The sequence below is a fragment of the Mesoplodon densirostris genome, chromosome X, assembly GCF_025265405.1.
Source record: "Mesoplodon densirostris isolate mMesDen1 chromosome X, mMesDen1 primary haplotype, whole genome shotgun sequence".
Taxonomy (NCBI): Eukaryota; Metazoa; Chordata; class Mammalia; order Artiodactyla; family Ziphiidae; genus Mesoplodon; species Mesoplodon densirostris.
The window spans coordinates 67491619-67515185 of NC_082681.1; the positions used below are offsets into that span (position 1 = coordinate 67491619).

The 23567-nt window shown below is 33.4% G+C and overlaps 1 protein-coding gene across 1 annotated transcript in view; it reads left to right on the forward strand.

The window, feature by feature from the left end:
* The first annotated feature begins 558 nt into the window (after positions 1–558).
* The window catches only part of HDX (highly divergent homeobox), a 150427-nt gene continuing 127418 nt past the window's right edge, over positions 559–23567 (forward strand). Inside the window, exons 1-2 of the mRNA XM_060087754.1 lie at positions 559–705; positions 5958–7076. Of these exons, the coding sequence (XP_059943737.1) occupies positions 559–705; positions 5958–7076 (1266 nt within the window). The remainder of the gene's footprint in view (positions 706–5957; positions 7077–23567) is intronic.

Consider the following 23567-nt stretch of genomic DNA (forward strand, 5'->3'; position numbering starts at 1 on the left):
AAACTTCCTGTTTATTTTTAAGCTTTAAAGAGAGATTTTGACTTAAATAAAATGAACCCCTTTATCCCAGAAAAAGAAAAAATAAATAAACTCACCCTTTTGTTTCAGAGCACAGCTTTTGGCTGTAAGACATATGCCAGATGCCTTGCTTGACAAAGAACAGTGAGTGTCCCTGTTGATAATTGACCACCTATGGCTACTACCATATCACAATCTCTGGCTTTACTAGCCATAAATATTTATTTCGGTGAAAGAAACTTTTTCTCTCCATGCACTGACACTAACCAGATAAGGGATTTCCGCTTTTTTTTTTTTTTTTTGTCTTTAGAGTTGACACTTTTTCTGAACAAATTCAATAAGTGTTCGCATTATGCATAATATTCATTGAGAACCTCTCTCCCTTTAGCACACAAATTATTGCCCATTACTGGGATTATTTCACTTAAAGAAATCTTACAGCTTGAAAGCATTGAAATTGTATCAAATAACAGAAACGTGCAAATTCTACACAAACCCAAATTTTATTCAAATTTTCAGAGTATCTTCTTTTATTTTTAGATGAATCTGCGTTCTGTATTTACTGTAGAACAACAAAGGATTTTACAGCGTTATTATGAAAATGGAATGACAAATCAAAGTAAAAATTGCTTTCAGCTCATATTACAGTGTGCACAGGAGACTAAGCTGGACTTCAGTGTAGTCAGGGTAAGTATTGAGGTCTTAAACTCTTGAATTTATAGCTTTGTATTACAAGTTATAATTGCTTAATATGAGAAAAACTATCAGGGTGTGAAGTCACTAACTATAAACAGCTTCATTTCCCTGGTATAAAATTACTATTTTTTAATAAATAGATAATCATTTAGTATGTATTTTTTTCTATAAATACCTTGAAAGCACTAAAACTTTTGCATTTTAAATATATCTTTTAAAAATCCCAGTCCTTTGAACTAATAGGTACCTTTAGGATTAGTTGCTGATCTCATGCTTGGTTTACACCTAGAATTTATCTAGATATAACCCTCCAAACTGATATTAGTAAAACAGGCATTTACCAAGGGAGTTAGCATATTTTCTTGTTGTGTTTAATTTTTTTTAAGCAGGCATCTATGAATTTAGTATTTTTGTCTTTTTAGGAAAACCTATCCTTTTTATGAATATCTCTTCCTCCTTCTAAGTAAAATATATGCATTTTAATGGGTTACCAAGTAAGGGACAAGAAATCCCTAGGGAGGAAAATTTCCTTTATCACAACCATTGTTATTCAGCTGTAAAAACCAGAGCTGCTACACATTTGGGAAAGGCAGTGAGAAGGTGATAGAGAGGAGGCAAGAGATAAACCTAACAGAACTAGTCACAGATTTTATAGTGAGTGCATAGGTCCTTTCATGATTGTCTGAACGTGCTACAAATCTCCCTGGAGCGAAACCTTAGGGATTCAAAGATTAGCAGCTTTCCTATCCTTGTCAGTCATTAGGCTAATTTGGTAAGAGAAGGACTTCTGTTTATTTTTCTGTTGGAGGAACTTTTAAAGACCTAAAGATAAAAATCTCTTGACAAGAAGAATTCTTTGGAAAATCTATTTTTTAAAGACTGAAGGATATATTCACCTTCAAATAGGGAATTATGCCACCAGTTCTAGGAGGGAAATATCCAGGATATCTGTTTCTTGTTTGCTGAGATCAACCATCATACTCAGATTTTTGTAAGAACTAGAAATATCTCCTGTTGATAGCTCTAAATTCCCTATTTGCAATACCTTTAGTAAAACCTCGAGAAAAAAATTAATTGCCTTAGAAAAATTATTTTAAAATGTGTAATATTTCAAGTTGTTGAGTTTTCCATTTTATAAGTACAAACTCATTATTTTTCTGCAATAACTTCTTTCTTTTCTTCTCTCTTATTTTACCATTACTTTAAAATGAAAAGTCTTCTTAGGCAGCTGCTTTGTGCACTGTGACCTTTCATATTTACAATTTGCTATTGCAATCTTCCCCCTAATAATTTACTTGATTGTACTTGAATATTGAGAGTATTAAAGTACAAAGGTTTATATCTTGCTCCAAATGGTGTGAAATCTGTAACAAGTAATGGAAATGAAAGAAACTTTCTAGAACGTAAGCTTACAAGTAAAATGTTACATAAATTATAAGGAATGGTGTGAAACAGATTCATTCTCTCTTTTCTAGGAGAGTGTAAATTCTGCAGAAATTCAGTCTTTCTAATCTAAATTTCAACACAATTTTGGCGGCTTTTTCAGCCAGGGGAGAAGGGAGTTGTTTATAGACCCATTATTCCACAACCTCCCCTGCCCCTGATATTCTGCTAGGTCTATATGTTCTACTTGAAAGACACCTTCCTTTATTATTTTTAATATAGTATTTGAGCCTAGTATTTTGCTAGGTCTACATGTTCTACTTCAAAGAGATCTTCCTTTATTATTTTAATATAGTATTTATTGTGTTTTTCCTCAAAAGAACTAAAATCCCACTGTACTAAGAACTTGATCCCAATGTAAAAAGAACTTAAAAGGTTAAAACATCCATGCTATATATATATATATATATATAGTGGGGTAAAGGAACAGGAAAACAAAGAAGGAGGTATAGAAAAGGGAAAAAAGTCTGGAGACATTGACTTTCTAAAAAAGAATTGAAAAAGAATTTAACGGACACCAAGAATTGGTGACCCAACTTTATTGCCTTTCTTTTTTTTCTATGTAGTATCACTTTATTAGTTCCAAACCCCAAATGCTAATCATATCAATTTGATTCACCCATTTTTTCTCTCTCACCAATGAAACATTTGGAATGAGAAATTTATATCCTATAGGCATTGGTAAATTTTGGATCCTGTAACTGAATGACTTTTAGTAAAATTTAGTTCAGTTACTGGTAACCTTTAGGTAATGAATTTTCTTTATTTTCAACATTTTAATAAAATATATATCTTAACTATATACTTTCCTACTTTACTTCAATAGAGACTATTGAAAATAACTGAACCTTTATTTTTGACTCAGAGTTTTACTATGGAAATCAATTATTGTACTGTGCTATGAAATAATAATGCTTACAACATGGTAAGGTATATGGAGTGGCTTTCTCCTTTACTAAAGAACCCCAGACCATTTAATGATTTCTCACAACAATTCTCTTTTATTTTTCCTTTCTTCTCCTTTTTAGTGAATAATATTTAATGAACATTCTTAGTTTTGGTGCTATCAAGGTGTTTTCAACAGCAATCACTATTACCAAAGCCCCCTCCTGCTTTGTTATTTCTAATTTACTGTAGATTACGATACCAGGTTTGGTAAAATTATGTGTAAAATAAGGTTAAGTGTGTTTTAAGATCAAGTGTTGTCTTTTCAGTAAAGTACATGGGTCTTGTGACATCTATATTGGCTGCATTCTGCACAAGTGAAGTTGTTAGATAGCTGAGTTTCATATTCATGTGATATTCATTTTACTATTGCACTTTACTTGTTTATGGGTACATGATATAGATATCTACTAAACTATATAAGTAACTATATATATGAACTATAAAACTATAAAAGTAAGCCATAAATTTTCAGTGCACTAAGATCACTTAAAATTCCTGTGTTAAGGTAGGTATTGTGATGAGAACATGGTAGGTTGTTTGTTTTCTTAGAAGTCTTGCCCAGAGTTGCTCATCAGATGTAGTAGATCTTGGGTTTAAATTTTACCAATTCACTATGCTTTCCCATTGAAAGTTTTAAAATATTGAAATTACAAACAAATGCATCATGCTTCCTATTCATATTTTTTATTTGAAAAGCCATAACACAGTGACTTATTTTGAATATCTGTAATATTCACCTTTTTGAACCATAAATTGAAATTATATATATCCCCAAACATTTCTTTTTATTTTTTTAACATCTTTATTGGAGTATAATTTCTTTACATTGGTGTGTTAGTTTCTGCTGTATAACAAAGTGAATCAGCTACACATATACATATATCCAGCTAGTGGGAAGCAGCCACATATTTCTTTTTAAATATTTCTCTCGAGTATATACTTTGGAACCTTTTAGTTTTTCTCCCCTGCCTCCTTCTCTTGTGACATTTATATTCATTTGTCCCTCTGCTTATAATTCTCACTTCTGCTGTTTAGTAAAGCTAAATAAGAGTGAGTTTTAAATTCCCACAGCCTCATGTGAAGCAAAATGGAGTATCTCAGCTTCTGGAACATTTTATTAGATAAGTACTAATTATAAAACTAAAATGGCCAACAGAAGTGGCCAACTCCATTTCAGGAGCTTCTCACCATAGTGGAAGGAGAATGTTCTTTGAGGTCAAGTTAAATTGATTTTGATTCCTTGCTCTGCCAGTAGCTGACAGGATATCTTTCCACAAGCTAGTTAATATTTCTGAATCTCTGTTTCTTCATTTATACAATTAGAAAATAATACCTAACAAAGGAGCTAATATATATGAAAACACATAATGGGGATTCAATACATGTTAGCTTTTATTTATAGTATTACAACATTTAATGTTGTATATAATATAAATATGCATTGAAAATTGGATAATTTATGTGGTTTTCAAAAGCACATCACACAAAATTAACCAAATACACTCTGTACTGTGTTTGTGCAAGGCTAGTTCATTTAATGTTTTCACTTATTTATTTTTTGAAATTCTTAATAGATTAATGTGTTTTGGTAGTTTATAATATGGTATGCATTTTGAAATAATTATAAAGTTTACTAATAATTTTATGGAACATAATATTTCTTATTGCATATTTTAAGAAGAATCATGATTCAGTGTAATAATACTAAGATTATGATAATAAATTACTCATATAAAAGTACATAGTTTGTAATTAAATTCTAAATGCCAACCACTGGTATTATTTTTATTAATTTTTGGTTTATAAAAGTAATACATATTCTCTGTATAAGATTTGGTAAATCGAGAAAAACATAAAGAAGAAAATAACTACCACAAATTAATGACAAACTGGGAAACATATTTGCAACTTGTGACGAAGTGCTGCTACCTCTAGTAGGAAATTGCTCTTATAAATCAATTAAAAATGACAAATACCCTAATATAAAAATTAGTAGAGGTAATCAGTAAGCAACTCCATCAAAGTAATATAGTAACCATAGAAACTCAAATCAAAACAGCAATTATATACCTTTTCTTAACTCCTGGGCTAGTAGAGACTACAAAAAGATAATGCAAAGTGTTGTTGAGGGTGTGGGGAAACCAGAACTCTTATACATTGGAGGGTGGTTTGAAAATATCAAAAAGCCCAGCAATTTTCCTTCTAAAGATGGCATTCTAATGGACCAATAGTACAAAGATGCATGCACAGTGAAGTGTTTTGCTATATGGTTTATAACAGTGAATATTTCTAAAAGTAATATAATATCTAGTAATATTAAATTAACCAAGTTTTGATATATTCATAGAAGTTGTTAAATCTGAAGATTTCTAGTGTATATTTCTTTAACAATACTATGATAATTTTCCAATGTCTTTAAACATCCTACCTCTACTATGTTTCCAGTTTTCACTATTATACATAAATGTGATGAACATCTTTGCATATAAACTTTGTATACATCTAGGATTACTTTTAGGATAAATTCCCAGAAATGAATTTTCTAGGTCAAGGGATATAAACATTTTAGGTTTCTTGCTACATATTAATTGGATGGGTTTTGAGGAGAAGAAGAACAATAATACAATTCTCCTATCAAAGTTACTAGATATTTATTATGTGCTGGTCCCTGATTATCTCTGAACTTATACTTTAGTTACTTTTTCTTTTATTGTATATATTTTTTTCTTTTAAATTTGTATAGGCCTTGACTTTATGACAAATGAGAATATAATTTATCACATAGAAATTGTTTTTTTCTTGTTTTTTGGTTAAGAACTATTCCATAATATCATTTTTTTTAATCCTTCCAGACGTGGGTTGGCAATAAGAGAAGAAAAATGAGTAGTAAGAATTCTGAATCAGGAGCAGCAACAACAGGAACTGTTTCTGGTACTCCTTTGGCAGCTCCACATGTTACAGTCAGAAATGTGGTTAATATTGCTCCACCCTCAAGCCAACAGTCTTCTTGGACATCGCCCAATAATGATGTCATTGTAACTGGTATATACAGTCCAGCCAGTTCATCAAGTAGGCAAGGGACAACCAAACATACAAATATACAAATTACAGAAGCACATAAAATCCCTAGTCAGAAAATAGCCAGTAAAAAGGATACTGAGTTTCAGTTGCACATTCCTGTTCAAAGACAAGTAGCACACTGCAAAAATGCCTCTCTGCTCTTAGGTGAAAAAACGATTATTTTGTCCAGACAGACAAGTGTGCTAAATGCTGGAAATTCTGTATACAATCACACAAAGAAACACTATGGAAGCTCTTCAATGCAAGGCTCTGAGTTGACAGTACCACAAAATCCATCTGTGTGCCACCAACCTTGCAAAATTGAACCAGTCGGAATTCAAAGATCATATAAGCCTGAACACAGGGGTCTAGCATCACATAACTTATGTGGGCAAAAGCCACCTATTAGAGACCCTTACTGCAGAACACAAAACTTGGAAATCCGTGAAGTATTTTCATTGGCAGTTAGTGATTACCCCCAGAGGATTCTGGGAGGAAATGCCCCACAGAAGCCTCCTAGTTCAACAGAAGGAACTTGTTTCTCCATTGCAATGGAGACTGGAGATGCTGATGATGAGTATGCCAGAGAGGAAGAGTTGGCATTGATGGGAGCACAGATACCAAGCTACTCAAGATTTTATGAAAGTGGCAGTTCCCTTCGAGCTGAGAACCAAAGTACAGTTTTGCCCGGACCAGGAAGAAATATGCCAAATTCACAAATGGTGAATATTAGAGACTTGTCAGACAATGTACTGTATCAAAACAGAGAATACCATTTGACACCACGGACCTCATTACATACAGCATCTACTACAATGTACAGTAATACAAATCCATCACGGAGTAATTTTTCTTCACATTTTGCATCATCAAACCATTTGAGGTTATCACAAAACCAAAACAATTACCAGGTAATGTGAATGTTTATTTTTTAAAGGTTTTATAAAAGTTTGTTTGGTGTAAAAAATTCTGTTGGTAATCAATTAGACTTGAGATCTGGGTCACTTAACTCATATTTTGAGGTACTTTGATTTGTATGCTTCTAATTAGTGGTTTGGGTCAACTCTTTAAAGAATCTTGTGCTTTCTTTGTCACGTTTAAAAATGGTGAGTCCTTTTTTTTCATGGAATATAATAATTTTTATAACTTGGCAACTAACTCCTGCCATTTCAAATGGTTTTGTTCAGGAAATCATAGCCTTATGGGAAGCATGGCATTTCCTATCACTAAAATAGGACTGAATTGGCTAGACTTATCCTCTTGAACATAGATTATTCCTGTTATGACTTTTACTTGCAGTTTGGGAAGATGTCACTAGATGAGTGGTGTTTTCCCTGGGTACATAGTCGGGCAACGGCAAGTCAATTATTTCTCTAGGTGACAACGGTTGAGAAGTCAGAGCCTGCAGTAACTCAGCCAGCTGTTTTTTTCTAAAAGTAAATGCTTTATTAAAACATTAAGTGCAACATTAATCAAATTGTCTTTTTTAAAATGTTTAGAGAGAAGAGACACATTCAAAGTAAGAATTAAAGCAATTTTCGAACTGTTCAAAAAATAAGCATTATTTCTTTACTGTTTCACATATTCAGTTGTTTAGATATGCTTCAAATAATCTCAACAGTGAGGTATAAACCTACCTCAGAATATCTCTTAAGACCATAGATCTTCTTTCTGAAAAAATCTGCTTTAGAAAATTTGAATAGCAAAGCAGGAATATTTGCCATTTTTTCTTGCTGCTAGCTAGACTCTTTAATTCTTTATCTGTATTTAAAATGCTTCCAGGCTATTATCAACCAATATAAGGAACCAACTTCTCTTGACTTCTTTTATCTTATAGTTCCCTGCTACAAAATGAAAAGCAATAACAGAGTATAGGAAGTATCCCTCTGGCACCTATCTCTAACAGAAGAGTACTTCATCATCATCATTAGTAGACATTTCTTATTAAGGATCTTTTCATTTTTCTGTGTTTGCTCTTTCCTAAAGCATGCTTAAAGTAACATTGAACCATACCTTTAAGATCCTCCCCAATGCCCCTTTTCATTCATCTCTTTTGTACTTTTTACCCCTTCAGCGGAGTTGTTCCTAATAATTGTAATAATAATAACATTTATTATTTGTTGAAGGCCTTGCATGTACTAGGCACCATCAGTAAATTTATATACCTGATCTCATTTAATCTTCATGGTGATCTGGTCATATAAGCATTTTATCCATGTTTTAATATCCTGTCTAGAATCATACAACCAATACATGACAGAACCAGGATTCCAACTCAGAAATATATCATGTGTTTTTTTTTCTGCTTTACCATACAGCCTAACAATTTCAACTTTACTAGAATATTTGGAGCCTTGAGAGTGCAAAGTTTAAGTTTTAATTTTCCGTAAACCGATTTCTCCCTAAAGGATAATTTAGCCTAAAAAGAAAACCTTTTTACAGTCTGCATCTTTTTTCCTGACAGAACTTTTAAAGAAATTAAATTTATTTTATACAAAAGAAACTTTTAAATGGAATAAAACTTAGTAATATTTTTTGGAAAAGTAATCTCTTTAAAGAAAGACAATCTGACATAATTTAGAGCATAGGCTTAGAGCCAGACAGACCTGGATTCAAATCTAGGCTCTGCTACTTTCTACTTGTGTGACTTCAGGCAAGTGTCATAACATCTCTGGGTAACAGTTTCCTTATTTGTATAATGCACTTAATAATATATACTTCACAGGAATGTTATAGATGAAATAACACAATCTGTGCAAGCCTCCGCATACATTCCCTGGCACATAAATTTTCTTGTACTTATGACATCATAGTTGGAAATTTAATGAAACTCTGCTAGTCCAGGTCTTCTTTACATTCCATTTCAAGTAAAATATTGCACAGCCCACAGTTATCACAGTGTGATTGAGGAAGAAATAGCTGTAATGCTGGCTGAAAGAAGATTGGTGATCAGCTTTCAACCTCACGATAATCTATGTATTAAAAGTCCATATATTTCTATTTATATTATAACAGACCTCCTCCAACTTGACCTGAGACAGTATGGTAGAGAGTCTTTGCATAGAACTCTTGGGGCATCACTTTGCCCCACCTTTCTTTTTGGTTTGTTTTTACTTATATATTTTTTAATTGAAGTATAGTTGACACAATATTATATTAGTTTCATGCCCCACCTTTATTTTAATTAGTAGAGATTTTAGGGAACCAAGGTAGCCTGGGGAAGTGTAGTCCTTGAAGACTAATGTTTTAGTCCATTTGGGCTTCTATTACAAAAATATCATAGACCGGGTGACTTGACACCCAACAAACATTTATTTCTCACAGTTCTAGAGTCTGAGAAGCCCAAGATCAAGGTGCTGGCCGCTTTAGTACTTGGTGAGTGCCTGCTTCCTAATTCATAGATCGCTATCTTCTCACTGAGTTTTCATGTGTCAGAAGTAGTAAGGGAGCCCTCTGGGGTCTCTTTCGTAAGGACTAATCCCATTCATAAGGGCTCAATTCTCACAACCTAATCACCTCCCAAAAGCCCCACCTCCAATTGCCATTACATTGGGGATTAGGTTTCAACATATGAATTCAGCTGTGACCCAAACTTTCAGTCCATGGTAGTTATCCTCCAAGATTTTGATGACATTCTATTACCAAGCTATATTATTAGTAGATCTGGACTTAGAAAAATAAAACCTGTGACCATCTTGTCAACTTTCTAACTATGAAACTATAAGCAAGCAAGCAATTCTCTTTAGTTTCCGACCCTGGGACTATAATATAACAGAGATATCTGTCTCTTCTCTCTGTTGTAGCAGGTATCTTCAAGCCGAGGTCCTATTCCTAGTGTATAGTCTAGTTGCAAGCTATATAGGTGACTGAGTACAAACTGAGGAAATCTATGAGGATGTTAAAGAGTTGAAATCAGCTCTGTTTTGGAGTCACTTTGGAATACCATATTACGAGTTGAAGTGATGATAAGGAAACTGTCAGGAGGTAACTATACTAGGATACTATAGCCCAGTTCTATTTCAAAATCTCTATGGGCTGACCTCACTCCTTTGGAGCTAGATTGCAACTGTATTGGTCTCAAAAGTGCCTTTCACTTTTCATATTATATCTATGTCAGCCCATCTTGAGTGCTGTGTTCATTACAGATTAATAATTGATGATAATCTATGTGAAGATATTGGGGCATTTTGGAAAACAAGTGCTATACATTCAGGATTTTGTTGTAATTATTGTTGTTACTTAAAAATTAAATGCATTCCCAACTCTTGTGAACTTCTTAAGAACTTAGAAGTTAATAGACGTAGAGCACTTTGAGCTTTCTTTAAAAGCTACTAAATAAGTACAGTGTATCCCCTATCAGTGGAAGTACTTTGGTAGTACCCTCCAAATTTATTCAGTATTTGTGTGCTTAAGTTCACTTTTTAAATAAACATGGAAATTTAATAGTTGTAAAAACTTTAAACATCATGACATTCTAAACCAATACAAATGGTATTTTGACCTGAGGAAAGTGAGGGCCAGTAAGATAGACTTTGCTAAAATAACTCCCAGGCAAATAGTCAACTTTTAAAAAGCAATAGTAATCTGTGTTGAATAGGTGTAGTTAGCATGGTCATTTTTAAATGACTTTATTAAGATATAATTCACATAGTACAGCAGTCACACATCAGAAGTGTACAATTAAATAGATTTTAATATATTTGCAGCTCTGTTCAAGCAGTACCACAATTGAATTTTAGAACATTTTGTTACTTCAAAAATAAACTACATACTGATTAGCACAACAAATCCCCCATCCCAGTACTAGACAACCGTTAATCTTTCTCTATGGATTTACCTATTCTGAATATTATTATAAGTGGCATAATACAATATAAGGGTTTTTTATGGATGGCTTCTTTCAGTTAGCATAATGTTTTCAAGGTCCATGCTATAGTATGTATCAGCACTTCATTATTTTACATTGCTCTATGATATTCCATTGTGTCTATATAGCATAAATTGTTTATCTATTCATTAGTTGATGGACATTTGAGTTGTTTACATATTGTCTATTATGAATAGTGCTGCTATGACCATTCATATACAAATTTCTGTGTGGAAATATGCTTTTATATCTCTTGGGTATATATCTAGGAGTGCATTTCTAGTTCATATTGTAATTCTATGCTTAAAGTTTTGAGGAAATGCCAAAAGTTTTTCCAAAGTGGTTGTATCACTTTACAATCCAACCATCAATGTAAAATAATTCTAATTTCTCCACATGCTGACCAACACTTTTCATATCAGTCATTTGATTATAGCCAGTATCATGGGTGTGAAATATCTCAGGGAGATCTTGGTTTGCATTTCCCTAACACCTAACAATGTTAACTCCCTTTTCATGTGCTTATTGGACATTCAAATATCTTATTTGTAGAAATGTCTATTCAGAGAATTTGGACATTTTGTAAATTGTTCTTTGAGTTGTGTTTAGATCTTCATATTCTCTATACTAGTCCTTATCAGATATATGGCTTGAAAATATTTTCTCTCACTCCATATGCTTCCTTTTCCCTTTCTTGTGGGTATTGTTTAAACACAAATTTTAATTTTGATGAAGTCCAATTTATCTATTTTTTTCTCTCATTACTTGTGTGTTTGGTGTTGTATCTAAGAACATATTATCTAAGCCAAAATAACAAAGACTGACTCATGTTTTCTTCTAAGAATTTTATACTTGTATCTCTTATATGTAGGCATGTCAGCTGTTTTGAGCTTGTTTTTGTGTATGATATGAGGTAGGAGTTCACCTTGATTATTTTGCATGTAAATATCCAGCAGTCCCATCATCATTTGTTTAAAAGATTATACTTACCCCATTGAATGGTCTTGTCATCTTTCTCTAAATCAATTAATCATATGGAAGAGTTTATTTCTGGACTCTCAGTTCTATTGTATTGATATATATGTTTCTTCTTATGCTGATACAACACTGTTTGCATTACTGTACCTTTGTAGTAAGTTTTGAAATTGTGAAGTGTGAGTCCTCCAAATGTCTACTATTTCATCTAAATTATTTTAACTATTCTAGGTCCCTTAAATTTGCATATGAATTTTAAGATCAGCTTATCAATTTCTGCAAAAACAACAGATGGAATTTTGATAGAGATCATGTTCGATCTGTAGATCAATTTGGGGAGTATTGCCATATTAATAATACTGTGTCTTCTGATCCATGAATATGGTATGCCTTTCCACTTATTAGATCTTCTTTAATTTACTTTAACCATGTGCTGTACTTTTCAATTGTCTTGCACTTATTTTGTTAAATTTATATATATAACTTTTAACATTATTTTTAATGGAATTTCTTTCTTAATTTAATTGTTGGATTGTTCATTGATTTTTGTACATTGATCTTGTATCCTGAAAAAGTACTGAACTAATCTATTAGTTATATTAGACACTAGTGGATTTCTTAGGGTTTTATTTATGTAAAATCATACCATCTACAAGCACAAATAGTTTTACTTGTGTAAAAACTTACTGCATTTTCTTTTTCTTGACTAATTTCTAGAACCTCCAATCCAATGCTAAGTAGAAGTAGTAAGACATCTTTATCTTCTTCTTAATCTTAAATGGAAAAAAATCAGTGTCTCACAATTAAATATGGTGTTACCTGTGGTGTTTTTGTAGATGGTCTTTATCAGGATGATAAAGAATAAAAGACCCCTTTTATTCCTGATTCAGAGTGCTTTCATCATGAAAATGTGTTGGATTTTTGTCAAATGCTATTTCTGTATCTAAAGAGGTATATTCATGTGCATTTTCCATTTATTTTTATATTAATATGGAGTATTACATTAATTTTTTTCTTTTCATTTTGTTTTTTTGGTATTTATTTTGCATATATTTTTTCAGTTTTACTCAGATATAATTGACATACAGTACTGTGTAAATTTAGTGTTCAGCATAATGATTTCATTTACATATATTGTGAAATTATTACAAAGCAATAAGTCTAGTTAACATCCATTATCTAATGTATATTTTTAAAAAAGAAAATGAAAAACAATATTTCTTTCCTTGTGATGAGAACTCTTGGGAACTACTTTCTCAACAACTTTCAAATATACCATACAGCAGCAGTGTTAACTATAGTCATGACACTGTACATTATATCCCTAGTACTTATTTATCTTATAAGTGGAACTTTGTACCTTTAGATCACCTTTGTCCAATTCGACTACCCCACTTCCTGCCTCTGGGAACTACAAAACAGATCTCCTTTTCTATGAGGCTGATTTTTTTTTGTCTGTTCGTTTGTTTTAGATCCCACATATGAGATCATACAACTAATTGTCTTTCTCTGTCTGACTTATTTCATGTAGCATGATGCCCTTGAGGTCCATTCATGTTACTGCCAATGGCAGGATTTCATTCTTTTTTATGGCTGAATATTATTCAATTATATATATATATATATATATATATATATATATATATATTTCACAACTTCTTTATCCATTAATCTGTTGATGGGCACTTAGGTTGTTTCCATGTCTTGGCTATTGTAAATAATGCTGCTATGAATATGATGGTGCAAATATCTTTTCAAGTTAGTGTTTTCATTTCCATTAGATATATTCCCAGAAGTAAAATTGCTTGATTATATGGTAGTTTTATTTTTAAATTATTGAGGATCCTTAATACTGTTTTGTGTAGTGCAAGTACCAATTTACAGTCCCACCAATAGTGTGCAAGTTTTCACTTTTATCCATGTCTTTGACAGCATTTTTAATCTCTTGTCTTTTTGATGATAGGCATCATAACAAGCATGAGGTGATATCTCATTGTGAGATTAATTTGCATTTACCTTATGATTAGTGATGCTGAGCACATTCCATATACCTGCTGGCTATTCATTTATCTTCTTTGGAAAATATCTATTGATATTTTAATTGGATTATTAATTCAGATTATTTGTTTTTTGCTACTGAGTTGTATGAAAATTTTTATATATTTTGGATATTAACCCCTAACCAGATACATGGTTTGCAAATATATTTTCTAATTCCATAGATTGTCCTTACATTTTATCAATTGTTTCTTTTGCTGTGCAGAAGCTTTTTAGTTTGATGTAGTTCCACTTGTCTATTTTTGATTTTGTTGCTTGTGCTTTAGGTGTCATATATAAAAAAAATCATTGTCAAGATCCATGTCAAGGAGATTGTTTTTCTGTTTTCTTCTAGGGGTCTTATGGTTTCTAGTCTTATATTTAAGTCCTTAATCCATTCTCACTTAATTTTTGTGAGTGATATAAGATAGTGGTTTAGTTTCATTCTTTTGCATGTGAATATCCAGTTTTCCCAGCACCATTTATTGAAGAGATTGTCTTTTCTCCACTGAGTGATCTTGTCTTCATAGTTAAATATTAGTTGAACATATATGGATTGGTTCATTTCTGAGTTTTTGATTCTGCACCATTGGTCTATGCATCCATTTTTATGCCAGTACCACACTGTTTTGATTACTATTCCTTTTTTCCTTCCAGTTTTATTGAGATACAATCGACATACAGCACTATATATGTTTTAATGTGTACAGCTTAATTTTTTGACTTACATACATCACGAAATGATTGCCATCATATCATATAGCCACAGATTTAAAAAAAAAAGAACAGTGTTTTTCCTTGTGATGATAACTCAGGATTTATTCTCTTAACAACTTTCATATATAGCATACAGCAGTATTAATTATATTAATCATGTTGTACATTATATCCCTAGTTCTTATTTATCTTATAACTGGAAGTTGGCACCTTTTTGACCACCTTCATCCAATTCTCCTTCTCCCCTTCCCTGACTCTGGTAACCACAAATCTGATCTTTTTCTATGAGCTTGTTTATTTGTTTGTTGAAGTATAATTGACATACAACACTATGTGAGTTCCAGGTATAAAACATAGTGAGATGATATTTCCATACATTACAAAATGATCACCATGATAAGTCTAGTTACCATGTCAACATATAGAAATGTAACAATATTACATTATTATTGACTATATTCCCCAAGCTGAACATTTCTTCCCCATGACTCATTTATTTTGCAACTGGAAGTTTGTACCTTTAACTCTCACCTATTTCACTCATTCCCCACCCCCCACAGCAACCATCTGTTTGTTCTCTGTCTCTATGGCTCTGTTTCTGTTTTGTTATGTTTGTTCATTTGTTTTGTTTTTTTAGATTCCACATATAAGTGAAATCATGTGATATTTGTCTTTCTCTGTCTGACTTATTTCACTTAGCATAATGTCCTCTAGGTCCAGCCATGTCACAGATGGCAAGATTTCATTCTTTTTTATGGCTGAGTAATATTCCAGTGTGTGTGTGTTTGTGTGTGTGTGTGTGTGTGTGTGTGTGTGTGTGTATCAGATTTCTCTTTATTCAATCATCTATTGATGGGCACTTAGGTAGTTTCCATACCTTGGCTATTGCAGATAATGCTGCAATGAACATCGGGGTGCATATATATTTTTGAAATGTTTTTGTTTTACTCAGCAAAATACCCAGAAGTGGAATTGCTAGATCATATGGTAGTTCTATTTTTAATTTTTTGAGGATCCTCCATCTTGTTTTCCATAGTGATTACTGTAGCTTTTTAATATAGCTTGAAATCAGGGAGTGTGATACCTCCTGCCTTGCTCTTTCTCTGAATTGTTTTAGCTATTTGGAGTATTTTGTGGTTCCACATGAATTTGGGGATTATTTTCTATTTCTATAAAAAATGCCATTGTAATCTTGATAGGGATTGCATTGAATCTATAGATGGCTTTGGGTAGTACTGACATTTTAATGATATTAATTTTTCCAATCCATGAACACAGGATACTGTTTCACTTATTTGTGTCTTCTATTTCTTTCATTAATGTCCTGTAGTTTTCAGAGTAGACATCTTTCACCTCCTTGGTTTAATACATTCCTAAGTATTTTATTGTTGTTGTTTTTCTTTAATTTATTTATTTATTTATTTATGGCTGTGTTGGGTCTTCATTTCTGTGCAAGGACTTTCTCTAGTTGTGGAAAGCGGGGGCCACTCTTCATCATGGTATGCGGGCCTCTCACTACTGCAGCCTCTCTTGTTGGAGAGCACAGGCTCCAGACATGCAGGCTCAGTAACTGTGGCTCACGGGCCCAGTTGCTCCACAGCATGTGGGATCTTCCTAGACCAGGGCTCGAACCCATGTCCCCTGCATTGGCAGGCAGATTCTCCATCACTGTTCCACCAGGGAACCCCTATTTTATTGTTTTGATGCTATTGCAAATGGGATTATTTTCTTTTTCAGATAATTCAATTGTTAGTGTATAGAAATGTTACTGATTTTCATATGTTAATGTTGTCTCAGTCTACTTTACTGAATTCATGGATTAGCTCAAACAGTTATTTGGTGGACTCTAGGATTTTCTATACATAAAATGTTGTCATGTGAAAATAGAGCCAATTTTATTTCTTCCTTTCCACTTGTGATGTATTTTATTTCTTTTTCTTGTCCTATTACTCTGGCTAGGACTTCCAGTACTAGCTTGAATAAGAGTGATAAGAGTCAACACCCTTGTATTATTCCTGATCTGAAAAGCAAGGCTTTCAACCTTTCATCATTGAGTAAAATGTTAGCTGTGGGCTTTTCATATATGGCCTCTTTATGTTTAAGTGTGTTTCTTCTATATCTAATTTGCTAAAAGTTTTTATCATGAGAATTCTGATGTCACTCATATGGCAACATAGGTTGTTCCTGACTTCACTTCCCCTCACAACAAAAACAACTAACAAGAACTGACAACTAACAACAGCTAGCAACTCAAGAATAAGACACTACTGAGAGAATCCTTGAACATGGAGATAAGGATGAAACATCCTGCTGCACCACAGAGACCAAGACAGACTTCATTAGAAGGGTAAGAGAAGGAGTTACATATTTACTGCATTGTCTCTCACCCAGGCCAACACAACATCATGTGGACAGGTCTCGGCTGAGCCTTTGGTTCCTCTAGTGGGAAGAGAGAAAGTAGGGGGACAACCAGCCCAACGCCAGCATTGTTCAGCACTTTGCAGGAGCAACTACTCTGCAACATGGACGTTCTCAGGGGAATCTATGAGGCTTGACCACTGGGAATCTAACTGTGATTGGGGGAGGGGCTTGCAAAAATCAACATACAGATTTTGGAAGACTGCATTCATACTTGCAAATATGATAGTATATTTGCTATATAGTAATCACAACCAGCATCTTTGCTCATATGAAGGACCAAATAGTAATCCCACCCAGCAGCTCTGCTTATCTGCAGAACCAAGTTGGGGCTGCATTCTGACCATGGAACATGGCGGGGTAAAGATCTGCCTGATTTGGATTCTCAAAGAGGAGTTTTGTGGACCCACCTGCTGTGGAGAGTGCTTTCTGTCCCTGTCTGACCAGAAGGGCTGGTGACAACTCTTGGAAGCTGTGAGGCTCAGCAACACTTGAGCTAGGAGGTGGGCAGATAGAGTCAATAGTTGGCACAACAGCATCAGTGGTCCTGTTCAGTAAGGGAACTTGGGGTATGGGTTGGCTTTGGTTAAGACAACAAACAAAGAGGCTTTCTGACCTTGGAGATGATTCTTTTGCTTAGCCTAGGCAGAAAAAAATATTTCACAGCCCCACCCACTTCTGAATATAACCTTCAGTCCAACTGAAGAGGGAACCTAACCCAGTGCACATGAGAATGTATATAGCCCATCCAACAGCCTGCTTACAGTGGAACTTAAATAGAGAGCACAGTCATGGCTTTCTCCATCTGCAGAAGAAAATCTGGAGCCCTGTATGGCCACAGAAACATAGTCTTGCCTGATTTTGGTCCTCAAACAAGGTGATATACAAATCATGGGTCATTTTCTGATGCCCTGACAAGGCAGGGAATCAAATTCATAGCCATGTTTACACTGGAATATAAATCCCAGCCCTAAACACTTAGTTAACCTGTACAAAGAGTCAAAGCAACTGCAGAGCACTTTCTATAGCCTCACATAGGCAGGAAACCAAGCCAGCAGTTCTATCCAGCTACTGTGAACCAGTGTCACACACCCCTATCTCTCTCCTCAGAGCTCTTGGACAGTGACCTTGCCCAAAAATAGACCCTGATAAAAGTGCCACTTGCTCAAGGACATTACCAGCAGACATGCCCAGAAATCCAACCTGAGTTGATGGGTGAAGAGCTATCTCTGCCAAAGAGAAACTTTAAAGTCTGAGATAGGAAACCACTTACTCAAATGCACAGATACCATCTTAAGGAATCAGGATCACTAAAAAATTAGGTAAATATGACATCACCAAAGGAAAATAATATAGCTCCAATAACTGACCCTAAAGAAATAAAGACCTATGAACTGTCAGAAATAATTCAGTCATCATCTTAAGGAAGTTTAGGGTACTATGCAAACCACAGAGAAACAACTTAATGAAATAAGGGAAATGATGTATAAACAAAAGTTCAATGAGGAAATAACAACCATCAAAAAAAACCCCAGAAATCCTAGAGTTGAAAAATAAAATAACTGAACTGAAAAATTCAGTAGAGGTTAAAAAAATAGATCTGAAGATGAAGAAGGAACATTCAATGACCTGGAGGACAGGACAATGGAAATTACCCAGAGAAGCAAAAAGAAAAAACAATGAAAAAGAGTAAAGAGAGCTGATGGGAATTATGGGACATGATGAAAACAAAATATTCACATCATGAGAATTCCCAAAGGATAAGGGAAAGAGAAAGGGACAGAAAATGTATTCATAGAAATAATGGTACAAAATTTTCGAAACCTGAGGAAAGGAAAGGACAAACAGAGGCATGAGCCCCAAAGAATCTCAAACAGGTTGAACCTGATTAGGACCACAGTAAGAAACATTATGATTCAATTCACGGAAGTCAAAGGCAAGGATAGAATTTTAGAGCACAAAAAAAAGAGAGTAGTTATATAAAAAAGAATACTCATACAACTATTCGTGGATTTTTCAACAAAAACTGTTCAGGCCTGGAGAGACTGGGATGACATATTCAAAACATTGAAATAAAATAAGTCAACCAAGAATTCTATACCAGCAAAGATGTCCATCTGAAACAGAGGAGGGACAAAGACTTTCCAGAACAAATGAAAGCCAGTGGAGTTCATAACCACCACACCTACCTTACAAGAAATGCTAGAGTTCTTTGAGTGGAGGTAAAAATACACTAATTAAGAACATACATAAAAATGTAGCATAAATCTCACTGGAAATATTAAATAAATAGTCATAGTTATAGTCTGCAATATGGTAATAGCAGTGCATAATTTATTTACAACTAGTTTAAAAGTTTAAAAAAATAGCCAAAGTAAACATAACTGCAATAATATGTTATTAGTTGCACAATATTAAAAAACTTGTAAATTGTAACAACAACAACCATATGAAATGTAAAGGGAAAGAGAATTAAAAGTGTAAAATTAAGAAATTCTATTAAAGTTAAGTTTATCAGTTTAAAATAATGTATTATATATTTAAGATATTTTATGTAAGCCTCATGTTCCACACAAGGGTAAATCCTGTAGTAATTACACAAAAGAACATGATAAAGAATTCAAAGCATGCTGATATCAAATGAGACAAAAACACAAAAAAGACAGCAGGATAAAATACAAGGTACAAAGGATCTACAAAATATTCAGAAAACAACTTTGAAAATGGCAATAGTAAGTGCTTACCTATTAATAATTATTTTGAATATAAACAGAATAAACTCTTCAATTAAAAGACATGGAATGTCTGAATGAATGAAAGAACAAGATCCAATGGTATGCTGCCTACAAGAGGCTCACTTTAGGCTTAAAGACACACATAGATTAACAGAGAATGGATGGAGAAAAGACATTTCAAGCAAATAGTAACCAAAAGAAAACAAGGGTAGAAATACTTATATCAAACAAAATAGACTTTAAAATGAAAATGGTAAAAGGAGACAAAGAAGGTCATATAATGATAAAAGGGTCAATCCATCTAGAAGATAGAACAGTTGTAAATATGTATGAACCCAACATTAGAGCATCTAAATATATAAAGGAAAAACTAACAGAGCTAAATAAGAAATAAACAGTAATAAAATAATAGTTAGGGACTTTATACCTCACTCTCAACAATGGATATAACATTCAGAGAGAGAAACAATAAGGAAACAGTGCACATGAACAATACTATACCAAATAAACCTAACAGACATATACAGAACATTCTAACAACAGCCAAGTAGACATTCTTCTCAAGCACACATAGAACATTTTCTAGGATACACCATATGTTAGGCCACAAAGCAAGTCTTAGCACGTTCAAGAAGATTTACATCATACCAAGTATTCTCTGACCACAATGGCATGAAACTAGAAATCAATAACAAGAGGAAAACTGGAAAATTTAAGAACAAAATTAAATTAAAACAATCTCCTGAATAATCAAAGAATCAGAGAAGTAATTAAAAGGGAAATAAATTACTCAAGAAAAACTAAAATGGAAACACAACATACTAGCACTTGTGGGATTCAGCAAAAGTAGTTCTAAGAGGGAAATTCATAGCAATAAGTGTCTACATATTAAGAAGCAATTAAGATTTCAAGTAAGCAATCTAATTCTATGCCTCAAGGAACTAGAAAAAGAAAAACAAACTGAGCAAAAGGTAGTAGATGGAAAGAAATAATCAATATAAGATCAGAAATAAATGAAATAGAGGACAAGAAAAAATAGGAAATATTAAAAAAATCAAGAGATAGTTATTTGAAAAGTCAAACGAATTTGAGAAACCTTTAGCTAGACTACACAAGGATAAAAGAGAGAGAAACCAAATCAACAAAATTATAAATGAAAAAGGAAACATTACCATTGACACCACAGAAATACAAAGGATCATGAGACTACTATGAACAAGTATACACAAAAAATTGCACAACGTAGAAGAAATGGAAAAATTCTTACAAACATACAACTTGCCAAGACTGAATCAGGAAGAGATAGAAATCTGAAAAGATCAATTACTAATAAAATGATTGAATCAGTAATCAAAAATCTCTCAATGAATAAAGGCACAGGACCATTTGGCTTCTCCAGTGAATTTTACCTAACATTAAAAGAAGCATTAACTCCAATCTGTCTCAAACTCTTCCAAAAACATCATAGAGTAGAGAACACCCCCAAACTCATTTTAAGAAACCAGTGGGGCCTCCCTGGTGGCGCAGTGGTTAAGAGTCCGCCTGCCGATGCAGGGGATACGGGTTCGTGCCCCGGTCTGGGAGGATCCCATATGCCGCGGAGCGGCTGGGCCCGTGAGCCATGGCCGCTGGGCCTGCGCATCCGGAGCCTGTGCTCCGCAACGGGAGAGGCCACAACAGTGAGAGGCCCGCATACCGCAAAAAAAAAGAAAAAAAAAAAAAAAAAAAAAAAAAGAAACCAGTGTTGTCCTGATACTAAAACTAGAAAAAAGATACTGCTGGAAAAGAGAACTGCAGGCCAATATCCCAGATGAATATAAATGCAAAAATTATCAATAAAATAATAGAAAACTGAATTCAGCAGTATATAAAAATTATGATTCACCATGATCAAGTGGGATTATCCCTGGGATGCAAGGATATTTCAACATATCCTTGTTCAACATATTCAACAATTATATTCAACATATCCTATGTTCAACATATTCAATGTATTTAACATCAATATGTTGGTGTTAATCAACATATTGTTACCACACATTAATAAAATGAAAAAAATAATCATGTGAACTTCTCAATAGACATAGAAAAAACATTTAACAAAACTGAACACACATTCATGATAAAAATATTTGTTAATTTAAAATGAAGTAAGTTAAATTATTTAATTTTTTGAGACATACATCACTGTATAAGTTTAAGGCTTAGATCATGATGGTTTGATTTACATATATTGTGAAATGATTATTATAATAGGTTCAGCTAACATCCATATTCTCAAATAAATAGAATAATAATATTTCTTATGATGACAACTCTTACAACTATTTAACAACTTACATCTTTATAATACATCAAAGTTAGCTATCATCATTATGTTGTACATTACATCCCTAGTATTTATTTATCTTATAACTGGAAGTTTGTAACTTTTGAACACCTTCCTCTATTTCTCCCTCCTCCCACATTCCAACTTTGGTAAAAACAAGTCTGATCTCTTTTTCTATGAATTTGGTGATTTTTTTTTTGTAGTTTCCACATATAAGTGAGATTATACAGTATTTCATTCTCTGACTTACTTCACTTAGCATAATGCTTTCAAGGAACCTACATGGTGTTACAAATTATATGGTTTCCTTGTTTTTATATGGCTGAATAATATTCTATGGTATATATATATATATATATATATATATATATATATATATATATATACACCACACCTGCTTTACCGATTCATACATCAATGGACAGTTAGGTTATTTTATTTTATTTTTTTGAAATGAATCTGTAATTTATTTATTTTTTTAACATATTTTTGGAGTATAATTGCTTTACAGTGTTGTGTTAGTTTCTGCTAACAAATTAACAAAGTGATTCATCTATGTATATACATATATGCCCATATCCCCTCCCTCTTGTGTCTCCCTCCAACCCTACCTATTCCAACCCTCTAGGTGGTCACAAAACACTGAGCTGATCTACCTGTGCTATGCAGCTGCTTCCCACTACCTATGTATTATATATTTGGTAGTGTATATCTCTCCATGCTACTTTCTTACTTCATCCCAACTTACCCTTCCCCCGCCCCATGCCATATCTTCAGGTCCATTTTCTAAGGTTTCGTCTTTATTCTTCTCCTGCCCCTAGCTTCATCAGAATCATCTTTTTTAGATTCCATATATATGTATTAACATACAGTATTTGTTTTCCTCTTTCTGACTCACTTCATTCTGTATGACAGACTCCAGGTGCATCTACCTCACTGCAAATAACTCAATTTCATTTCATTTCATGGCTGAGTAGTATTCCATTGTATATATGTGCCACAACTTCTTTATCCATCCATCTGTCAATGGACAATTAGGTTGCTTCCATGTCCTGGCTAATGTAAATAGTGCTGCAATGAACATTGTGATATATGTCTCTTTTTGAATTATGGTTTTCTCACGGTGTATGCCCAGTAGTAGGATTGCTGGGTCATATGGTAGTTCTATATTTAGTTTCCTAAGGAACCTCGATACTGTTCTCCATAGTGACCATATCAATTTACATTCCCATAAACAGTGCAAGAGGGTTTCATTTCCTCCACACCCTCTCCAGCATTTATTGTTTGTAGATTTTTTGATGATGGCCATTCTGAATGGTGTAAG